At 33.0% G+C, this 23,138-nt stretch overlaps 1 protein-coding gene across 1 annotated transcript in view; it reads left to right on the top strand.

Moving 5' to 3' along the window:
- LOC124359592 (gastrula zinc finger protein XlCGF57.1-like) overlaps positions 1–23,138 on the top strand; it is a 29,994-nt gene extending 6,856 nt beyond the window's left edge. The window contains exons 2-6 of the mRNA XM_046812474.1: positions 7,974–8,133; positions 8,787–8,835; positions 10,936–11,048; positions 19,695–19,779; positions 22,004–23,138. Of these exons, the coding sequence (XP_046668430.1) occupies positions 7,974–8,133; positions 8,787–8,835; positions 10,936–11,048; positions 19,695–19,779; positions 22,004–23,067 (1,471 nt within the window). The 3' untranslated portion in view covers positions 23,068–23,138. The remainder of the gene's footprint in view (positions 1–7,973; positions 8,134–8,786; positions 8,836–10,935; positions 11,049–19,694; positions 19,780–22,003) is intronic.

Raw genomic sequence — 23,138 nt, 5'->3', positions numbered from 1 at the left:
GTAATTACTGGTGATGAGTCATGGTGCTATGGTTATGACCCAGAAACGAAGCAACAGTCAAGCCAATGAAAGTCGCCATCTTCACCTCGTCCAAAAAAATGTCGGCAAGTCAAATCAAACATCAAAACCATGTTGATTTGCTTTTTTGATGCTAAAGGCATCGTTCATTCTGAGTTTGTTCCTCCAGGTCAGACTGTCAACCAAACATTTTATTTGGAGATTGCGCAAAAGTGTTCGCCAGAAAAGACCCGATTTGTGGCAGACTGGAGACTGGTTCTTCCACCACGACAACGCACCGGCACACACAGCCATCTCAGTTAGGCAGTTTTTAGCCAAAAACGGCATGATTCCGCTGCCCCACGCACCTTACTCACCTGACCTCGCTCCATGCGACTTTTTTTTATTTCCACACATGAAAAGAGGCTTGAAAGGTCAATGATTTGATAGCGTTGAAGAGGTTAAGAAAAAAACGAAGCTCGAGCTTGCAGCCATTTCTAAAGATGACTGACAAAAAATGTTTTGATCAATGGAAATACCGTTGGGACAAGTGTATTAGTTGTAATGGAGATTATTTTGAAGGAGATAAGGTCGTATTGTAAAAAATTTGATAATATATAATTTTTATAAAATAATTCCGGTTTTTTTTGGGTACCCCCTCGTATAGCCAATCTGCAATGGTATTTCTGCTTGTACTAATACCGTCTAAACCACCATAAATTATTACAAGGCCATAGTTGGTTTGGTTTAATTAAAATAATTCATGATTGTTATGATATTCATTAAACCAAATTTAGAGTGTTAAAGAAAGGCTTCTCAAGTGCATTTTTTGTAACATAGTATTTGTTTTATTGTTCTTGTAATGAAACTTGATTTGCACCTTTAATTCTAGTTTTCATCTCCTTATTACAAACTATACACTTTGGATTTAAAGGAGCAAGATCATTTGCTTGTATACATCTGAAACATTGTTCTCACCAATGTCAATACTCACTATCCAAATGTTTCTACTTTGAATTAACAATTAATTTGAAACAATATCATTGTTCTGTAAAATAAAAACATTATGTCAAGACGTTTCTCCATTTAGTGGCTATCCAGCTGTGCTAGTGAGATGTTACTGTCACTCCTTTTTGTTTTAAAATAGCAGTTTAAAGTGTATAACGCAATTAAAAATCCCAAGAGTTGTGAAGTTTTATCGGTAATACGGTTTTTGTTGGCTAAGCGCAAGAAACCAATTGAGATTTATTGCCAACTCCCGTGAAGATTATGGAAATTATGTGATTACTGAAGGTGGAGTGCGTCAGTGGTGCATTAGGTTAATGGCTGAGCTAATAAATAAACCATAAATTTTGTGCAAGATGGGTACCGAAAATCTTAACAGAAATCCATAAAAATCATGGGGAGTGGAGCATACACACTCCCCCAAAAAACCACGGAAATGCATGTATTGTTGGCATGGAAGATTATGGCAGCTGTTTTTTGGGACAGCAAAGGATTTCTTCTTATTTAGTTTTTACGTAGTATTGTGAAACCTTGCAAAAGTTAAGAAGAGATGACAAAACAAGCACAGAGGAAAGTTAAGTTCAAAAATTTTGTTTTTGCATGACAGTGCCCGACCAAACACAGCAAATCTTATTTGAAAAGTAAATTGTTATTGTTTTTATTACTTATTAGCTGAGCCATTTGTAAAATATTCATTAAGTTTTGTAGATTGGACTAAACTTTACAACATATGTATAATTTAATTCTTTATAACTTTCCATTTGTTGGATTTTCTCTAAAGTTTTATCAGCTATCCTAGCTTCAGTTACTTTAACCTTTATTTTTTATGTACAGAATATATAATCATTTCTAGATTTGGTTTTCTGTTCACTATTAGTACTATTCTTAAATCTATCATGAAAACTATCAACAAAGTTTTTAATTTTTTTCAAGCTCATTTGTAAACCAGTTGACTTTTGGTATTAAAAAAAAAATCCTTTTTAATTTTTTTGGTTGAACAGTGGTATCCATAAATAGTTCACAAAAGGTTTATAAAATACTCCTGGTCATTATTGTGAGTTCTCAATTGTATCATCTGTAATCTGTAAGTATGTTTTGAGATTTCTTAATATGCTTGGTGTCACATGGTGAACTACTCAATACATGTTTTCTATTCCTTGTTTAATATGTACTTTGAGTACACAACAATGGCATTTTTGTTTTTATCGTTACCTCAAAGTCCATATCCATTTAAGAGGAATGAATCAATCGAGCTGACATTGTGTTTAGTGTTTAATATCCACAGTGAAAAGACCCAAAGTGGTTAATGATCGGTTTTGATTTCAAACTGCCAAGTTATTATGAAACTTCTAACTACCCTAATGATGCTCTCATAAAGTGCTTCTCTATCTTCTTGGGCATATCTGCATTCTGATTGATTCATCGTTCTGGAATAAAATGCAATCGGAACTTCCTTTTTCTCTTGAATCTGGCTCAGCACAAAACTAGTACCGTAAGGAGATGCATCGCAAGTGTCTATCAGATGACAGGAGTGATCATAATGAATCAATACTCCATTTGAAGAAAGTAATTTTTTGGAAGCATTGAAAGCATGTTTATGTGTATCAGTCCATTGCCTTTACACATTTTTGTGTAGCAAATGATGTAAAGGTTCTGCAATATCAGCCTTGTTGAGTAAGAGAAAATGATAAAAAATTAAGTATCTCTATAAAAAAGTGTGCATTTGTTCCTTGTTAAATGACTCCTGGACTTCTTGAATGGATTTACCTTGTCAGGAATAGGGGAAATTCTGTTCAGAAGTAACCATAAAACACAAATAGTCAATTGATGTGGATATTAAAGAACACTGAAGGGCAATCCATGCATTTTTCAAATGATAAGTACTTGCCTTGAGGTATAAATCAATTCTTGAGTAGTCCCAGCCTTACCAGAATATCGTCAAAGTAGCCTTATTAGAGAAAAGTCCTTTATATATGGGTATTCGTGTGTACAATAGTTTGCCAACACCATTAAAACATCTTGAAGAAGCTCAATTTCATAAATGTATTAAAAAAATATTATTGAAAAAAGCCTATTATAGTACAGATGAGATATTAAATGACAAGACAATTATATTTTAAATAAATAAATTTATATAAACATCCCAGAACATGCACAAGCATAATAAGTGTGTATGTTGAATACTTCTGTCTTACTTTTAGGAAATTTCACTGTTTTACTTTTAAATTTAACATTGTTTATAAAATTATGACAATGCACCTGTTTGTATTACAAATTGTAATAATGTTCAAATGTAATGTGCAATAAAGACTTTGACTTTGACTTAATTACATTGTCCAGTCCTGAAAGCATATTTTCAATCAATCGTTTGGAGTATAGCTGGAGCTGAGTTAATACCAAATTGTAGGCTTTTTACCTTAAAGGCACTCTTTAATAAGTACCTGAGTAATAAGTGCCTGAGCAAGTGCATCCTTTTCATTTATGTGCAACTGTTGATAAGTCTGAGTCAAGTCTATCGTAGCTAAGTACTTTTTTTATTCAACTTTGAGGGGAATAGAGTACAATCATCTTTGTTTTTTAAAAGTTGCTTTGTAATCTCCACAAATATTTATTTTACCATTATTTTTTTTTTTTAAAGAAACCACAATTATTGGTATTGACCACTCCAATACATGAACTGGTTCTTAATCCCCTGTTTCATTTGTTTATTTCATTCTTCTTCTTCAGGAAACAGTAAAGCATAGATTTATGGACACGCCTTTAGATTATTTGGATTGTGATTCTGGTTAATTTTTAAATCAATAGAGTATAGCTGGAGGTTTTAAATCAATTGGAGGTCTCTTATAATACACTTATGAATTAGAAAAAATCATGTTTCAAATCCTGAAAATACTGCTGGGACTTACTGGGATTGTTATATTCATGACAGTATAGTAAAAGTATCCATTAACGTGTATAATAAGGCTTTAGAGCCAGTTTCGCCTTTCCTAAATTATTTCTACTTCCTTTTGTTATAATAAATTTACTTTATCATACATGAACCTGAGCTTGAGCGTAACCACAAACAGGTTTACCATCCTAATCTTTGAGTTTCCACGGAGAAGATCTTAGTTTTGAGTTTTTCTAACCAATTTTATCCTAAAGTTCCCCACCTATAATAGAAACACCTACACCATAGGAAACACCAATCATAAGAACTTTATGGTTGTTAATACAAACCGTTGTACATAGCTCTGGAATTTAAGAACCATTTATCTCAGGCTGTAAGTACTGAGTAGATCCTGAAGTACGGTACCATCTTGTAGTTGGATTGGAACAGCGTTAACAACCATTTCAGAACAGGTTTGTATTAAGAAACTTTATGTACACGTTGACAACTGTCAAACTCGTTTATGTCTGTTAGTAATAATCTCTAGGTTGCGACTTTCCTCCATTAAAAACTCACGCCAGATACCTGACTTACTTACACAAGTTACAAACAGTTTAAAGATAGGTACAGTCCCTTCAATAATGTCTTAACCCACAACTAAGACAAATAGTAGGCACACTTGAATGAGGTGCCAAATTATTTGATGTTTGTGCAAAACACTTACAATTAAAAATTTTAATCCTATTTGTATCTGCGAAAATTTAAAAGCTTCATTGGACTTTCCTGCAATAACAACATCTTGAAGCTTAATGTTAGAATATTTTAAAATTCTACTTCTTAATTCGTCTTTTCTAATGCTAATGAGAATTTTCATTATGAGTTCCCTGTCCAAATCTTTGAATTCACAATTTGTAGCCTAGCCAGGAACAGAACAAATTGAAGGATTCTACTTGTGTCTGTTTATATTTCTTGAAGTTAAAAATTTTATGATGGAGTAAAATGGTCAGTTGACAAATGTTTTACTGCAAAATATGTTATTTCTGAAAGTTGAAGCAATCTTTTAGAAATACACGGCACTTCTTCATTCCTAACATCATTAGTAGTGTCTGCTACTGAAACATACCTATCAAACTGTTTGATCCATGAATTCCAAAGTTGTGCAACACTATATACAGAGTTAGTATGTGGGACAATTTGATATGGTTTCTTATTATCCATCCATCACTATCCAGCATCCATTATGCTTGTCACTAACATTAAATGTCAAATCATTAAGAAACAAAGTTTATTCTTTTCAAATCACCTCTAATAATAACCACATAACATGACATTGTTCTGCAATACAATTTAAACAGCTGAGCTATTTGTCTTTCTTTCTTTCTTTCTTTCTTTCTTCTTGTTTTGCTGAATTTCAGCAGGTTCTGCTTACTTTGAGCATGGAACCTCGATAAACATTCTTGTATGTATGACCAGTTTTTTTTTTTTTTATATTACCTTATTTATAGATTTAAGAAAACTTACAATTTCCAGTATTATTTCCATATCAAGGCTCGTTAAAAGATCTTTCAATATATAAGGTGGATCAATTTTCTTCGCTTTCAGTTTAGTGAGCAATTCATGTCTGAAGTCGGTATATTGCACACAATCAAAGATTAAATGTTGAAGACTTTCTATGGAACCTGCATTGCATTTGAGGCATAACGGAGTGAAATAACAATTTATCTTAAATAGGGTTTCATTAACCCAAGCATGTCCAATTCTTAGTCTATTTATCTGAGCTATTTGTCAGTACATTACAATAACATTGTATTGTGTACTTTAGTTAGTCAAGTGTCTTGTGTTTAGTTAGACTAATTTTTATGTCAGCACAACCATATGTTTAATTAAATTAATGACTACTTTAAATTTGTTTATATTAAATAGTGTAAAACCATAAAGTATACTTGATAGTAACAACACCTTATTTAAACCTTTTCTTCAACTGCTGTCGAGCACAGTAAGAAAATATCCAGATAAGAAAAGTATGCATTTAAATGTGCATTTTAGCAAATATTAAGTATACTGTGCTTGGTCGGTACTGTAATACAGGTATAAAAGACAAAGTTGCATCTAACTTTTACTATAAATTTTAAAAACTGTATATGTGTTTATATGGTTTTGTCTTTTGACCCATCTGCATTGTCTTTTGACAGAAGTAGGGTTCTCAGACCTACAAAATCAACTATGGAACAAAAAAAAAACTAAAACCGGAGAAAGTTATTATGGCCATATACACTTTTTTTGACATATTTTATTAATTGTAATAATAAACATGTGTTACATGATACTTGGAACTTGTAAACATAAGTACAATGGTTGGCATTAGTTCCTTTATAATACAGCATCCATGACAAGATATCAAAACTAGAATGACATGCATCCGCTTTGTCTAAATGTTCTTATTGCAGTGGTAGTGGTGAAGTGATGATATTCTCAGGACACTAATTAAGTAAAAATATGAGGGAAATAATGTTTTAGAGAACTGCCCCTCCCTATGCAGCAGTGAAACTACTTTGAGATTTCCTCCGTTAGAATTATGTACTTTTACGCCTTTATAATGTATCATAGCGTTATAGGAAATGTCTCATTACGAGGATCTTATTAGTCCAAATGCTCATAATATTCAAGCCAACTCTTGTAATAGAGCTTTGAGGGACTGCTTGCTGTACCACCAGCCAACACCAAGGACCTGAGATGGACACATGCTCTGGCAAGATCTAGACCATGAGCATTGTCCTTGCTCAGCTTCAAGGGCCAACTTAAATTCAAGAAAATTCAAATTCAAGAAAAAGAAAAGAAAGGAATTCAATAGCTATCACTATAGCCAATGTTGAAGAAGTACATGGATGTCACATTGAAAAGTTGGTAACTAACTAACTTAAAATGTTTCTGTCTGGTTTCAAACCACAATTATTGCTTACACAATTAAATTCTTGAATTATTTCTGCCTCATTCTAGACACCCATCTTCAGATGTTAAACAGAGACTTCCAATAATAAGCACTTGTCATTTAGGTGAGTTGATAGGATGAACCTTTTGTCATAATTGGGTGAAGCTTAACCAACCAGTGACCAATTATGATCAATATGGATATAAAGACACGTGTCAGCTTTTTGACAATTTCACGCTACTTTATTTGTAGAAGTTATTTTCTTTCTTGATTATTTTTTAAGGTTTCTCTTATTATTCTTCGATAATAGTAGGAACTAATGATTCTTGTAATTTGAATTAACTCAATAGCAGTGAATATCACTTCCATTCAAGCTAAGGTGTTATGATGCAATAATGGTTATTGTTAGCTAAGATAAATAACAATACGGATTTTTAGTACTAACTAAACCATCACATTTTTTTAAACTCATATTGTGCTGATAATATGGAAGTATCAGTAATTTAATTCTGCTAGAGAAGGGCAATGATAGTGTTGAATCTGCTATGGTTGATAACTATTTTACAATCCTGTATATTATATGCAATTTTGTTTAATGTGCCTGGTAAAAAATATTAATAATAAATATTGAAGATTATTGTTATAATTGCTTTAAACACAACAGTGATTTGAAATATTAAAATATTAAATAAAATAAGTGTTAAAAATTAGATAATATAATTCATAGATAATTTATTATTGTAGAAAAAATAAGAGAAATGTTTGTTTTTGTGAGGTTAATGTATTTAAACAAAAAACCGTTTCATTTCATAACTTAATTAAAAATTATCTTGTTTATTAAAAATAATAATTGGCTGAGCATTAGTGAAGCCTATCATTCAGGGAGCCAGCAAATTGATTTTCTATTGGTCTGTTTCCACAATATCTCGTTAACCAATTATGCTATAGACTTGAAATTTAAAGTATATTTATTTATTTCATGATAATATGTATTAAATATGACAATGTCTTGCTATTCTCAACTAACATTAAACCAAGCCTCCAAATGTAATATGGTTATATTAGAGATGCATCAGATTGTTTTATGCATTAGAAATATAATGAGTGGAGTGTTAAGAACACTTATGACTGATATAAATTTCATGAAAGTTTTAAAACTGTTTTTGTTTTTAGGTGTTTTTTGCTGTGTACAGAGTTAGATTTAACACTCGCTCGTTGTAATGAACTACAGGAAACTATACAAACGTTGTTTAAAAATGCAAAAGAAGAAGATGATGAACAAGTGGACAGTTCACAAGAGCAAGTCAATGTCAAAACCGAACAAGTTGAACAGGTAAGATAGGTAATTAAAAGTAACTGAATTGTAGAATGGTATTATTAGAAGAAATAAAATCTTAACTCTTCCTAAAAGCTTTATTGATTTTCTTTCTGTAAAGATAATAAAGCATTGATTACATGTAGTCTCAAAGTGCTTTGAGCCTCTTGTATACTCATATGATAAGCAGTATTCTTTTAGTTTAGAAATTAAAGAATTATTTTTTTTTTGTTCTGAATGTTGTAATTTAAAGATGCACACAATAATTCAATTATAGTAGTCCTGATTCTTGACAAAGCAAATAAGTATTATGTTGTAAAAATTGTACCAACATACAAGGATTATGTTTTCAATCTCCAACCTCACGCTATGATGGCCAGACATGTGGCATGTCCGCGGTGTGGATAATAAGGATCTAAGATGCTAGTTCATATATTTATTGTTCTTGTAATATATTAAAGACACCTTCTGTTCGTTATATTAAAGTTTAGACAGTTTGTGTTTTCCTATATAAAATTTAATATTTATGAAATACTCAAATGTTATATGGTAGAACATTAACCTTAAGAGAAAATAGCAAAATAGTCTTTTATATACTTTAGGCAGTTTATGAATATATTAATGAGTGCCTTGTTACAGTGTATTTACCTAGTAAAAAATTCTTTTTATAGGAAGAAATTTGTGATGAAGTTCAAGAGGACCAAATGGAATATGGTACAGGTATGAAACAAAGACATTACACTTTAAGTTACAATTGTTTCTAAGACACAAAACAGTTATATCCTATGTTATGGTGTTCATAACATAGGCTATTATAAAACAAAATATTCTTTAAATCTGAGAACAAATTCAATTACTTTATTTTTCACTATTTAATTATAAGTTCGTTAATAACACATTGAATCTCTGTATAGACCTTTTAAAATGTATCATAAATAGTTCTGAAATTTAAAATGCCCTCAAATGAGTGTGAGTCAATTTTAAATAAAATATCCTAATGTTCAGTTCTCATCTTCATTTTGAAATTATTTTCTAGGAATATTTTACACCAACCATATTGTGCCTTATGTATTGTTGGTAAAGTTTTATTGGGGACACTATTATTTATGGCATCTATTCAAAATCGAGTTGCACGTATGAAACCTTAATCAACTATTTATTTATTGATGTGGTTTATTAAGTTATTTCATCCTCCTCTTTGGAAATATAATTTTTCTTATGAAACAGTAGTATCCTATTTGACTATATATATTTAGTATAATCTTGTTGAATATATAAATACTGGATTTTGTCCATTATAAATAGGACTGGTGGCAAATTTTGTAAGTTAGTTATGTAATGGTGGAACATTTATATGTGCAATTTTTTTGAAATTAGGAAACTTATACAGTTATTTGTTGATAGCAAACTGTTACATGTTTCTTTCTTGGATAGAATTTAAACTCTATTACTTGGATTAATCCAAAATGTTAGGGACAAAAAGGTTCTATATAAATGTTTACCAATCTCATTTTGTTATTTCGTAATGGTGTTATGGTAATTGGTGACAAGAAGTTCAAATCAAACTCTGCATCGTTTCCGCATCAGAGACACAAAATAAAATGTAATCTAGGTGTTCCCATTGTCTGAACAGGTGCACAATTGAGTGCACTACAATGTTGTAGTCAAAATCCCAAAGCACGGCTGAGCAACCAAGTTTTCTACACATAACGTAGTTGATTCATTGTGAATGTTGATTTTAGCTCCAGTTCACCTTCCGTTTAGTACAGGGTCTGAAATCTGACACTGTCACAGACTTGACTCCTGAAATCATGCCACTTGAAAGATATCCAAAAAAAGTCAGCAACGAAGAAATTCAAATCAAACTCTGCATCGTTTTGACATCAGAGGCACAGATTACAAAATCAAGTGTAATGTAGGTAAAGATTCATTTGCTCGTTGTAGGTTTATTGAATCTCTTCAAACCGATATGACTCCAGATCCTAGGAGTCAAATATGGGATAGTGTCAGACTTAAGACACTGCACTAAACAGAATGTGAACTGGAGCTAAAATCAACATTCACACTGAATCAACCCTTCCCACTATAGCTACATTATGTCTAGTTTCCTTGTTCACTGACTCTCAACGGACACCATTTTGCCTTCTCAATGTTGTGCTTTTAGTTTGCTGTACATTTTTAATGACAATATTACAGATCCCGCCAATTGTGAGATTCAGGCACTAATTTGTTTTTTAAGTACAAAGAATGTGAAACAGGCTGAAATTTATCATAAAGCTAAAAGTGTTTATGGTAAAGACGAGATGAATGTGGAATGGTGAGAATGTTTAATAAACATTTTTTAAATGGTTGACCTTCTGTTGTTAATGATGATCTTGTAAGGAAAGTAGATAAAATCCCATGAGATGTTTTACAGTGATGATACTTTCAAATAATATTGTGAGACTTTAAGCAAACTACTGTGTGCAATTCAAAACGAATGGAGAGAAATGCTCAGTAAAGGAATTGTGTTGTTCCTTGAATGCTCAGCTCCATATTGCTGGTGACAGTTATATGGTGATTTGACAGTTTCATTGGAAGCATATCCAGCTTGGCACTATCTAACTAATAAACACTTGTTGCTCCATGTTAAGCACAAACTAATCAGCAAGTGCTTTGGCTCCGATGAAAAAGTGAAAAATTTTGTTGTCATTGATGGGAAGTTTCTATAAAGAAGGTATATAAAAAAAGCTGATCTTCTATGACAAGTTTTAGAAAAACATTTTTAGACATGCTCTTTCATGTAAAAATCAAATTTATGTTTCCTTTGTCTGCTTTCAGAGATACAATGTGTAAATGGAGAAACAATTGAAGACATAGAGACATTTTTGGCATCCGATATAGTGGAAAGTGATGTTACTGTCGTTACAACTAACCCCGTACCCGTAATGGATGTAAGTGTTCATTCTATATAAATGTTTCAATCATTTAATAAAAGTGAATTTGCAATGATTACTATTACATACTTTTAAAATAATAATAAAAGTATGTTAACTTGTATGTACCGATAGTTTCAATGCATGAGAGGCAGAGAACTTCAGAAAGTTGCTAGTGACTTGTAAAGTCCTTGGGTTTATATGGGTAAACATGCTAGTACTATCATTTACACTTTGTAGTTCAAGAATTCGTGTTTATTGCAAAGAAAGTAATATTTCAGTTGAGTTTGAACACAAATAGAAATTATTTGATGCATTTCTTTTGTTACACTTCAGATAATGAAAGCTGTGCAAACTTTTCCATTTATCCTAATATACCAATATACTTAATGAGTATAAAGGAATAAATAGACCAAAGAAAGAAATACTTTGGGTATAGACAATCACCAAGTGAAGTCACGTCTGAGTGGGAAGGGAATACATGAGTACATCCTCTACCAAACATCTTGCCTCACTATTCCACTGGTCACTACTTTAAATTATTACAATTTACCAATATTGTGTACACTTTAAAAATGGTAGTTCATTTGCACAAATAATAATAACTAATTTTGCTGTATTTTAAATATTTCATGCAAAAAAAAACCAACAATTTGTCAATTTAATTATAATTTAATATATTTTAAATTTGTTCTGTGCTTCATTTAATCTGTTTTAAGAATCCCCTTTTTTCATTAAATACTCATACACATGTCTAGACAAGAATGTATCACTGTAGTACCATTTCCAAAACCAAATCCAAAACAAATTTAGTATTTCCTTACAAGTTCAAAAAATGAAAACCTCAAAACCCAACCCCACAATCTATACAACCATGTATGATACCAGCATATCTACTCAACAGAGCTCGGAAACCAATAAGGAATCCATGCCTTTGATCTCTAATAACACTAATAAGATAGACAAACTCCCCCCTACTTCTGCTAAACTCCGAGACAAAAATGAAAGCATAGAAGAATTTTTTAATAAAAATCTAGCCAGTAAAATCACATCTAACCAAAATCAGCCTGGGAAAACCCGTCAAGATCCAACAATAAAACTCTCGACTAATGCAACAACAGGGAGAATCAGACAAACTCCGTCAAAAAAACTGCACAACCAAAGTCAAACTCCAACTGAAGAACTGTCCAATACTACCGAATATGACAATTATGACAGTGACTCCAGCAACATTGCAGGATCACCTTTTTTATCTCCAAATAAACTTGTTAATGTCCATCCAAACTCTCATTTTTTAGAAGAGAATCATCAAAAAAAGAAAAGATACAAAACAAAAATATTCTGGAACAAAATATTAGTGTAGCACAGCAGAGAGATCCAGGATCATCACACAAAAATATTTTTAAAAATCCATCAAGTCTCCTCATTCTGCATCAAAACACACAAGAAATTTCAAATAAAATTAATAGACTTCAACATCTAGTTCAAAAAATTAAGCCAAACGTACTGATTCTGACAGAGCATGGTCTTAAACGAGACCAAATAGAAAACACCGTAATCACAGGATACTATCTCAAGGCCCACTTCTGTAGAACAGAACATAGGAAAGGTGGGGTTGCTATCTATGTTGACAAAAACCTTGTGAGGCATACAGAAGAACTTATTGTTGTCCAGTTCTGCAGAGAGATTATGCTTGAGGCTGCTCTGATCAAAATCAGGCTTAAACAATCAGTTATCCACATTCTTGGTACATACAGATCTCCTAACGGAGATTTTGATTTAGCGCTAGAAACAGTGTCTAATATAATCACTAGTACAAGAATAGACTACTATCCTCTGGTCATAATGGGGGACATAAACGTTGACATTTTAAATCCTGACAGAAGAAGTACTTTATTAGATGAGACTCTGGCCTCTCATAACAGCAAGAGGGTACAACTTCCAGCGACCAGAATTACCCCAACTACACAATCCTCTATCGACTGGATTTGTTCTAATATTGACACTGAGAAGCTTGACACAAAGGTTATCCATGCTGGCATCTCAGACCATACTGCCCAAAGCTGTGAGGTCAACTTCGCAGTAATACAGGATAATCCACTCAGAATGAGTCGCTGCCTCAGAAGAAAAAATCTTCAAGAGCTCAAATGCATACTTGGGGAAGAGAACTGGTCAAACATTCTGCAAACTGAAGATGCTGACGAAGCTTTTGAAAGATTGAGCTCTACTCTACGACTTGCCATGGATGCAGCATGCCCTCAGAGCAGGGTCCCCACCCGACCGTTGAAAACCGTGAAACCGGGAATAAGCCCAGTGAATTTCGTTCACCGTGGAAAAACCTTAAATAAGCCGTGAATTTTGTTTACATACCGTGAAAATCTCTACAACTTTTGAATAAATAAAATCAACACGGGTCGTCGTCAGAACGATCATATGGGAAAGTTTGACCTTCGCTATTGCAAAGTAAAAAGTAGTAGCACGCAATGTAGGGGATAGACCACGAAGTTTGACAGGTGCTGCTATCTGAGCGATTGTACTGATAATATGGTTTATAAACAAATGAGGAAAAGGAAGGGCCGGTGGGGAGATGAAGCTTCCGGCTCAAATCACGTGAGGCCTGTCTTTGTCGCCAGGTTCCGGGCCTTGGCTACGCTACGCGGCTGTAAACAAGGCCATTCTCTGATTGAACGCGAGATTAATAACACAATTTAATTACTTGATAGATTATCGTTTAATGTAAACACTCTTCGTATTGGAGTTTTTATTGTATCAGATATAGTCTATTATTGTTTTCATAAAATAAAAAAAGTATACAAATCCTTAATCTAATGTAAGGAATTTAAATTACATTTTAACTTAATTTCATTCTATTAAATCCCTTATTTTATTTAAATATTAATGAGAAAAATGCTATTCAGTACGATATCTATATCGTGTGTGTGTAATGACTGTTAACACAATGGTAATAATTATAAAAAAATTTTAATTTATGGTGGACAATAAATTGAATTAATTTAGGGTCTTGCGTAAAATAAATAGTAATAATAATGTGACGGAGCAGAACCTACACGGACACATATCAATTAATGCAGCGAGACCATAACTTTATAGGCCTATATAACTGTTTTTAATTACCAGTAAGGTCGTTTGAGAAAACAATTTTATTTTTCATCTCTTTAGATATTAAACGGTAGTGATATACGTTTTCTCCTTATCAATAATATTTTTTATGATTCCTAAGCTGCATGGATATTACGAGTGTACACGGTTTAAATCTTTTATGGTGAATGTGTGTTTAAATTGTATAATGTATTAGTAAAAATATTACAAATGAAACGTCATGTTATAAAAACGTTAGAAAAAAACCATTGCATTTTTTCTAACCAGGAAACAACAAACGTCAAGTAACTTTATAGTGTTAAGCTTTATTACTACACAAAACTACAAATCGAGGAAGTCGTCCAAGTATAATTTTGTCGGGTTCCATACGACTACGTTTAACGCTATTAATCATTTCATGCAGATGAAAAATATATCGTACAAGGTTCATTTATTGTAATGTGGTGCAGCGATGTTATGGTAAAAATAACCTTTGTTGTCTACTGTCAATGAGAGTGGAAGGGGAGGGGTATATCGTGTACTCCACTCCCCCATCCTCGGACAACAGCTGGTTTCATGTCTCAAACATGAAAGATTTGTTTCCCCAGCTCGACACTCCAATCTTATTCTTATTGTGAGAATTGATTTAAAGATTTAAAGCTTTTCATTCAACTCATTCTGACACTTTCTCACGGAAATTCTTCTGTTTGAAAGAGGCTTCTCTGTCAACAACAGTGTATAGTTGAAAACTTGAAGGAGGAGAGTTTAGTCGCGTTGAGAAAAGTTTTGTGACGGCGTATCAGCAGCAGGAGGATTGGAGGCAATGGAAATCACTAATGAATTAGTTCATGCTGCCAAAAATTCCCACGCCCACTACTCGGAGCACTTGGCAAAACAACGAGAAGAAATGAAAGACAAAATTAATTCTGAGAAAGAGAGGGAAGCAAGCTGCAATAGAAAAAAAAGAATTGGAAGCACAAAAATTCCAGGTTTTTGTCCGACGCCAGGAAAAAGGGCAGCTGAGTTAGACGATAAGATACAGGAACTTAGCAAAAAGTGCAAATCGTAATTCACTTTTATTCTAGACATTTTTTTCAATTTCTTATTTATGTGTACAAATATAATTTTTTTTGTATAAACAGGTACCAAATAACTTTTCTTATAACAAGTTGTATATAATTTTTATACATTTAACGTTTATATGTTATTTTAATTTCAATAAAATTGCCTTTTCTTATGTACTAATTAAAAATGTGAACCTGTGATTATGTGAAAATTTTCCTGTGGAAGAAATTGATCGAAATAATAATAATAATGTGTTAAACAAGAAAATAATTTAATAATCACGCAAGTGTACTTCATGGACTCAAACGAGTTAGCCTTAGCCAACGTACGAATCCTGTCACCCTGCATCTTGTCTAACCTGTGTCAACAAAAGTTCTCTTCAGATTTCAACAAACTTGTAAGTTAAAGAAAAATTATGAGCTATGTGCATGCTAATTATATTGAAATTTGTCTTTGTCATTGCTTTGATGACTGTTATGATGATGTTTTGTAAAAAATAATATGCCTTGTTATATTCATTATGTAGCAAATCGCACATAAAATCGGGCGCTCGCCGCTCATTGCTTGCGTCGTAAACCGAAGCCTATTGTTATTTCGTTTCTTTTAGACGTTTTCCGTCAATTCCTGCACGACCAATGACATCGTTAGTCAAATGGGAAGAAGTTTTATATTGTATTTTACCGCTCTGCCGCGTCTGTAGTGTTTTACTCTCAACTTCGCCCCTCTCCAACACGATTTTGTTTGTACCGGTAACGTTTATGAAAACTTTTCCGACCTTGAAATTTTAATTTTTTTAACCGTGAAAACCGTGAATTAGCCTGTGAATTGAGTATTTAGATTGAGTGGGAACCCTGTCAGAGGAAATTTAAAACACGCCATAAACTAAAACCTAAATATTTTGCTGACCAAGAAGCCAATAGACTAAAGGACAGATACCTGATAGCCCTTAGTAAATATGAAATGACAGGATCTATTGATGACAAGGAAGAGTCAATAAGATGTAAAAAAAACTATGACCTACGACTGATACTCCTCAGAAAACAAGCGGCATCAGACCACATTGCCCGTGCCGACAATAAATCCAAGGCTATGTGGGAAGTTATAAACACAACATGGTCCAAGAAAGGAAAGTCAGTGAACGAAATAAAGCTAGAAGTTAATGGAAAAATCATTGACAACTCTGTAGAAGTAGCAGACCATCTAAACTCTCACTTTTTACACATAGCTGAAAAAACGTTAGAAAAAAATAATGGAATAATAAGAACTTTTTTACCACCTGTACAGCCAACACTTCAACAGCTCATAAACCTTCGAGAAACAAATGAAAATGAAGTCAGAACAATCATTAACAACCTCAAATCAAAAAACTCATCAGGTTTAGATGAGATTTCTTCAAAAATACTCAAATTTTGCCCTGAAGAACTTGCACTGCCCCTCGTCGACATATTCAATAAGTCTTTCAGAAGTGGTAAATTTCCTTCAGCTCTAAAACTATCAAAAGTGTATCCAAAATATAAAAATGGAAGCTACTTAGATCCCAGTAATTATAGACCTATCTCTCTTGTATCCACTTTCTCAAAACTGTGCGAAAGAATTGTTCTCAGAAGGCTACTGGACCACTGCGAAAAACATAATCTACTGACAAACTGTCAACATGGCTTTACTAAAGGCAGGTCTACCACCACTGCAATAATAAAAATGGTAGAGTCTCTTATAGATAGTATTGAAGAAGGGAATTTAACTACTGGAATTTTCCTAGACTTTAGTAAAGCGTTTGACTGTCTTAGCCATGATCTCATCATCCGGAAACTGGAAAACTTAGGAGTAGCAGGAACAGCTAAAAATTGGTTCCAAAGTTACCTTGGAGGACGAAAACAACTGGTTGAGCTAAGCAAAACAGAAAATGGAATATCCAATTATGTAAGATCTAGTCTCCTACCTGTAAACCGAGGTGTCCCCCAAGGATCTGTTCTTGGACCAGTACTCTTCATCCTTTTCACTAACGACTTACCTCAATACATTGGTGATGCATGCTTAACCTTGATGTATGCTGACGACACAACCTTGATGTTTAGTGAAACCTCAACTGAAAATATGGCAATCACATCCTACCTATCCCTCAACATGACCTATCAGTACTGTCATAACAATGACTTAGCAGTAAACACTACCAAAACTGCCCAAATAGCTTTTGGAAGGAGATCTGAATGTGTGCCATGTATACCAGATGTTGCAATGAATGACGAAGTCAAGTTTTTGGGCATAACTCTGGATAAAAACTTATCCTGGACTTCTCATGTAGACAAACTCTGTGGGAAGTTAAGTTCCAGCCTCTATGCAATTAAAAACATCAAAGCTTCTACTGATGAAACAACTACAAGAGCTGCTTATTTCGCTTTGTTTGAGGCTCACATAAGATATGGTTTAGTAGCATGGGGAGGAACATCAGCTGGTCAGATTCAAAGGGTTCTCAAAAAACAAAAAACCGCAGTCAGAACACTTGCAGGACTGCAACCACCAAACAGCTGTAGAGAAGCCTTTAGAACCCATAAGATCCTCACTATCGTATCACTATACATTCAAGAAACTGTGATGCACGCAGTAAGAGAGGGCCTACCAAAGCGGGGTGAAGTTCATCAGTACAACCTCAGAGACACTACTTTGTATGACCTTCCAGCCCACCGACTGTCACAGTTCGAAAAGAAGCCTACATACATCGGGAGGAAGCTTCACAACCACCTGCCATCAGAGCTGAGAGACAAAGGAGAGAATGAACTCAAACCAGCACTACACAAATGGCTTGCTGACCGCCCCTTCTACTCCATAGAAGAATTTTTTCAAAGAGTATTTGACATTTAAATTTTACAATGTAACCTTTTATATCATTACAAAACTTTATATTTTGTAAAAAAAACACTTGTAGTGTTTACTATGACGCTAATACTGTTCTCAATGAGCATGTTAATAAAGAATTTTTGTCTATTGTCTATTTCTCCTTCAATAGGTAAATTATGGTATTGGTATTTCATATAAATAATCCATTACAAATAAAGTTATCAAATTAGCATTTACAGATTTTATTTACAATCTAGTTGACAAATGTTGTTAAGTAAAGTTCACTGCAGAAGACTTAAAGTGCTAGTTTGTTAACAATTCAATAGACGTACATACATTAATGGGTAGATGCCGTTGCAGCATGGCCCGAGAATCCGACTCACTTGGTGATGCCACATATATGATCTCACTGAAATAATGCTTTACAGCAGTGTTAATGGAACATGGTGAATTAAAACTGTGCATCATTTTTGGACATTGGTTCAAGTTATCACCATATAAGGACACATGGTTCAGGTTCAACTTTTGTGATGACCTGTAAGTTAGAATGCCTAGTGTATTTCATTCTTTGGTCTATTTATTTATTCTTGAGCACCACATTATATCATTATTTTATGCCAGATAATTTGTATTGTAACTTAAAGTAATAAACTGCATTAAAATGCTTGTCTGTGATATGTACATTTTTAATTTATTTAGTCCATTCATTAAATTAACTCTTTTAGGAAGGCAATTATTTTTATACTTTTTTCTGGTACATACTTTTGACGTGACTACTTTTTTCAAAGGGTATACGGAAAAATATAAACGTGAACTTAGAGGAAATCTTATTATTCACAACAAAAGTGTCTGCAATTTTATTTAGTAATAATTTGTTTGAGTATAAAATTATAAACAAATATTTCACCTTACATTTTTAATTTGTTTCCCAGTAGTTTACTATAAGATCGAAAAATAGATTTTAATGTTCAGAAACAACAATTTGTAGTTTCTTACTTTATGTTCTATAACAGTACAAAATTTAATGTAGATTAATTGGGAAATGTGAATAAAAAAGACAATAAAGCAAAATCACACAAACACCTGTATGATGACACAGCTGAAGTGACATGATGGGACAACTGTTACGTGTTGTGAAAAAGATGTAGAGATGACGTATACTACATCATGACATAAATATTTATAGAAAGGTCTAAGAATATACATTAGCATAGAAAATCATGATTTTATGATGTTTCGTGGCTAATAAACATTAAAACAAAAAGGAGATAGGATAGCCCGTATCGTTTTCTTGGGTAAGGAACTTTTGGGGCTATAAATAGCCTCCTCATCCTGAAAAATTAACAGTAATATAATTTTTTTCAATTTGTCTTTCCAAGTTTTATGTTTATCTTCAAATCTACAGCAAATAAGATTTTGGGGAACAGATAGAATAAATTTATATTTCATGATTCAGGTCAACACTACATAGCTGATGATTGCTTTAATTATAATTATAAACCTTTCAACTAAATTATTTTATTTCTATTATTGTAGCTAGAGGATCAAAACAACTGTGTTTTTTATGATAACCCGTGAAGAACTTTTATATTGTTTTATGTTTTAGTAATTTCAAATCAATAATTTTTCAGCTATGTAAAGTTCATGTAAACTATTTGTTTGTAGGACAATATTGCAGAAGTTGAGACCGATGCAGATGAAAATAACTCTGCCAAAGAAAACTCTACGGAAGATATCAACATACCTAGAGGTAATTTATTTATAGCAAAAATGTATTTTTCTTTGGCTTTAATTGATCAGAAGGACCTGAATAAGTAAACGTGGTTATTACTATTATTGGCTGGTGTGGGTTTGGTACCAGTAGGATTGATTCAATCAGCCCTCCTCGTCACCCCTCACGAAGTAAGATGGAGCAGATTAATAAATTGCATTTCTGCTATCGTTTATCATGCAGTTTTTTTTATTTAAATTTTTAAAATATATCTTGATTTTGTATGACAAAAGCAATTTTTTATTAAAATTATATGTTTAGTTAACATCAGTTTCTTTTTAGAGCAAGGATGTCTAAAGCAAATCATTCAAATAGTTATTAGATGAAATAGTGTCACAAACTCAGAGAAAGAAAACAAACAGTGCTGCTGTAGGCCTGCCATTTTGTCAATGATGCAAAGGTTGCAAGAAGTAAAATGATGAAAATTAACAAAAAATTAAATATTTACAAAATAAGTATCTTATATCAAAATTTAGAGCATAAAACACACTACAAAGCAAAAACTAATAATACATCATAACCAAGACATAATACCGATTTCATAGCTTACAATAACAATCACAAAACACACTAACCTAGGTTTACAAAGTAACATATATTTCTTCCTCATATTACAAATTTACTGATTAATCACTATGTATGCTCTAATAATCCAGCTAAAGAAAGTCAATAATAATAAAGAAACATAAATAGTTATTGCCTTTAGTTTACTACAAGTTGGCTAAACTAGTAATGTCTGTTTTCAGCAACATCCAATTTTTATTCTGTAGGGAACAGATCACAGTTGCCAAACAGAATTCACCACTGAATTCAGTGACTGTAATTTCAGTGGTGTATAAATTGTGATGAAGGTGTTGAAGTTATGTATTATGACAAATGTCTAAAGGGGCACATGTCAGATTAATATTATTTAGGTGATCAACACTTAGAAGGGTTTACACTTGCATGTACTTTTTAAATGTATCTGTTCCTTTTCTATTAGAAATGCATTTTGTTTGTATTTTATATTAACCCTTTTAACCCCGACGTCCGTACTATACGGACGTCGTAAAAATGGCGGCAACTCCCGACGTCCGTATAGTGCGGACGTGCACTTTTTATAACTTTACTGGCCACCTATTTCACCAAATGCTTTGAAATTTCATAGACTTGTGCACGAAGATATTTTGCATCGAAATATGTTAGTTTGTAATGGTTTGACTCCATATGTTGTCAGTCTGTGACTACGCAATTGCAGTTCGTCTCGACTGACTGCTCACGCTTGTTGCAGACAGCTGTATATCACGTGGTTGTGAATATTCCGTTTTTCTTCACAGTTTTAGGTTAAAGCAGTGTAAAGTACGGCAGTTAAAGTTTAGTTTATTATTTGTTTGATTTCAAAATGAGTAAAAGACATTGTTCAAAGTCTTCCGTAAGTGAAAATACACTAATTAGTAACTCAGTTGCAAACAAACAATTCACCCCAATTGTTTTGGTGACCACAAGTGCTAAAACATTTTGTACTGATGTAAATATTGTTTTAAAACTTTTTTTTTAAATTTAGATTATGAACAGTTTTAGTTATTTTGTCAGAAATAACTTTGGTTTTATGTTTATTTTAAGTGCTGTGAATTTCAAAGGTCTTGTTACATTGCCTTGCCCAGAAATGGTAAAAAGAAAAATTTACACGGCTTTACAAAAGTTTATGTTACTTCACTTTTAAATAAGGTAGGCCTATAATTTTTGTTTCCTTTTATTAAGGATTAAATGTACCATAAAGGAAATGGGTATTTTCGTGTCAAATATTTTTTTATCTATATGGTTTCCATGATCAAACTTGAATTTTTTTTCATTTTTTTTTATTTTTTTATATATGTATATGTATGTAAAAAAAATTACTTTCATAATAATAATTTTATTTGTATAATTCTGTAAGCTACATGTATATAGAAGTAAAACAAAAAAAGAATTACCTAAATATCTTAAAAAATAACTGAGTTATGAATTTTTTACAAAACCCTTACATTTTGTCTGAAAATGGCTTGGGATTTCTGGCACATCACTTGATTTAGTGGCCGGGGTTAAAAGGGTTAAGTCATTTTCTTGCTTAAATATGTTAATATTATATAATACCCTTTAAGTAACAGAGAGCATTTCTGTTTGTGCATATTCATTGTATGAAGTAAATGTTGGAAATTAATTATTTTACTTTATTATTTTTCAGACTCTGGTGAAAGTAATAACAAATTTACATGTAGACCATGTAAAATGTCTTTTGAGAATTTGGAACTTTTAAAAGTTCATAAGAATACAAATCTTTGTATAGCCACAACAAAAACCGCAGGAATAAAATCTACATATGAATTCAAAAACTATTCCGTTAAACTGAAGAAAAGGAAAAAAGTTTATTTTTGTAATCACTGCTCTTATGAAACCCCATCATCAACTGCAATACAGAAGCACTTGATCACTCACAAAACCGACCCTTTATTTATGTGCGATGTTTGCGGTAAAAGGTTTAAATATATGAAAACTTTTAACAATCACCTACAAATTCACGATGAAAGTAGACCTTTTGCTTGCTCACTTTGCCCATACAGGGCAGTAAGTGAACTGAAACTAAAAATTCACGAAAGGTTGCATGATGATCAAAAAAAATATTTTTGTACGAAATGTAATTATAAGACATTGAAAAAAATGTCTTTTCTTATACATTCTCGAACACATACTGGAGAAAGGCCTTATAGTTGCCCTGACTGTCCTTATAAAGCAAAAGACTCCAGTACTCTGATTCGTCACCGAAGAATTCATGGAGGTCTGAAGAGGTACCATTGTCCGTACTGTGACTACAAGTCGGTTCAGAAGAACTCTCTCAATCTTCACATGATGACTCATACCGGTGAGAAGCCACACGCGTGCCAGCACTGCGATTACCGGTCTGTCACCAGGCACAATCTCATGTCGCACATCGCGGCCAGACACTGTGACGATAAGCCGTATACCTGCGACCTGTGTCCTTACAGCACCAAGATGAAACGGCTGCTCACTTACCACATGAGGAAACATTCAGGAGAGAAGCCGTACGCCTGTCAACTGTGTGACTTCAGGGTAAGGTACAGAGGAGGACTGAGCTATCACATGAGGACCAAACATCCTTCTGGTGATCAGGCCCTTCCCCACCGTGTCCTGAGCAAGTGTGAGGTGACCAGGCTGCATTTCCAGGGTGAAGATGTTCAATTTTCGGATGATGGGGAATCGGACATAGAGATTGAGATTGAAATTTCGTAACTTAATAATTAAGTCTACATCAGATCATATTATTGTTTTTAAAAGTTTGTAAATATATTATGTACACTTTA

The sequence above is a fragment of the Homalodisca vitripennis genome, chromosome 4 (assembly GCF_021130785.1).
Source record: "Homalodisca vitripennis isolate AUS2020 chromosome 4, UT_GWSS_2.1, whole genome shotgun sequence".
NCBI classification, from domain to species: domain Eukaryota; kingdom Metazoa; phylum Arthropoda; class Insecta; order Hemiptera; family Cicadellidae; genus Homalodisca; species Homalodisca vitripennis.
The sequence above is the reverse complement of the archived record's forward strand: the minus strand, read 5'-3'. Positions and strand labels throughout refer to the sequence as shown.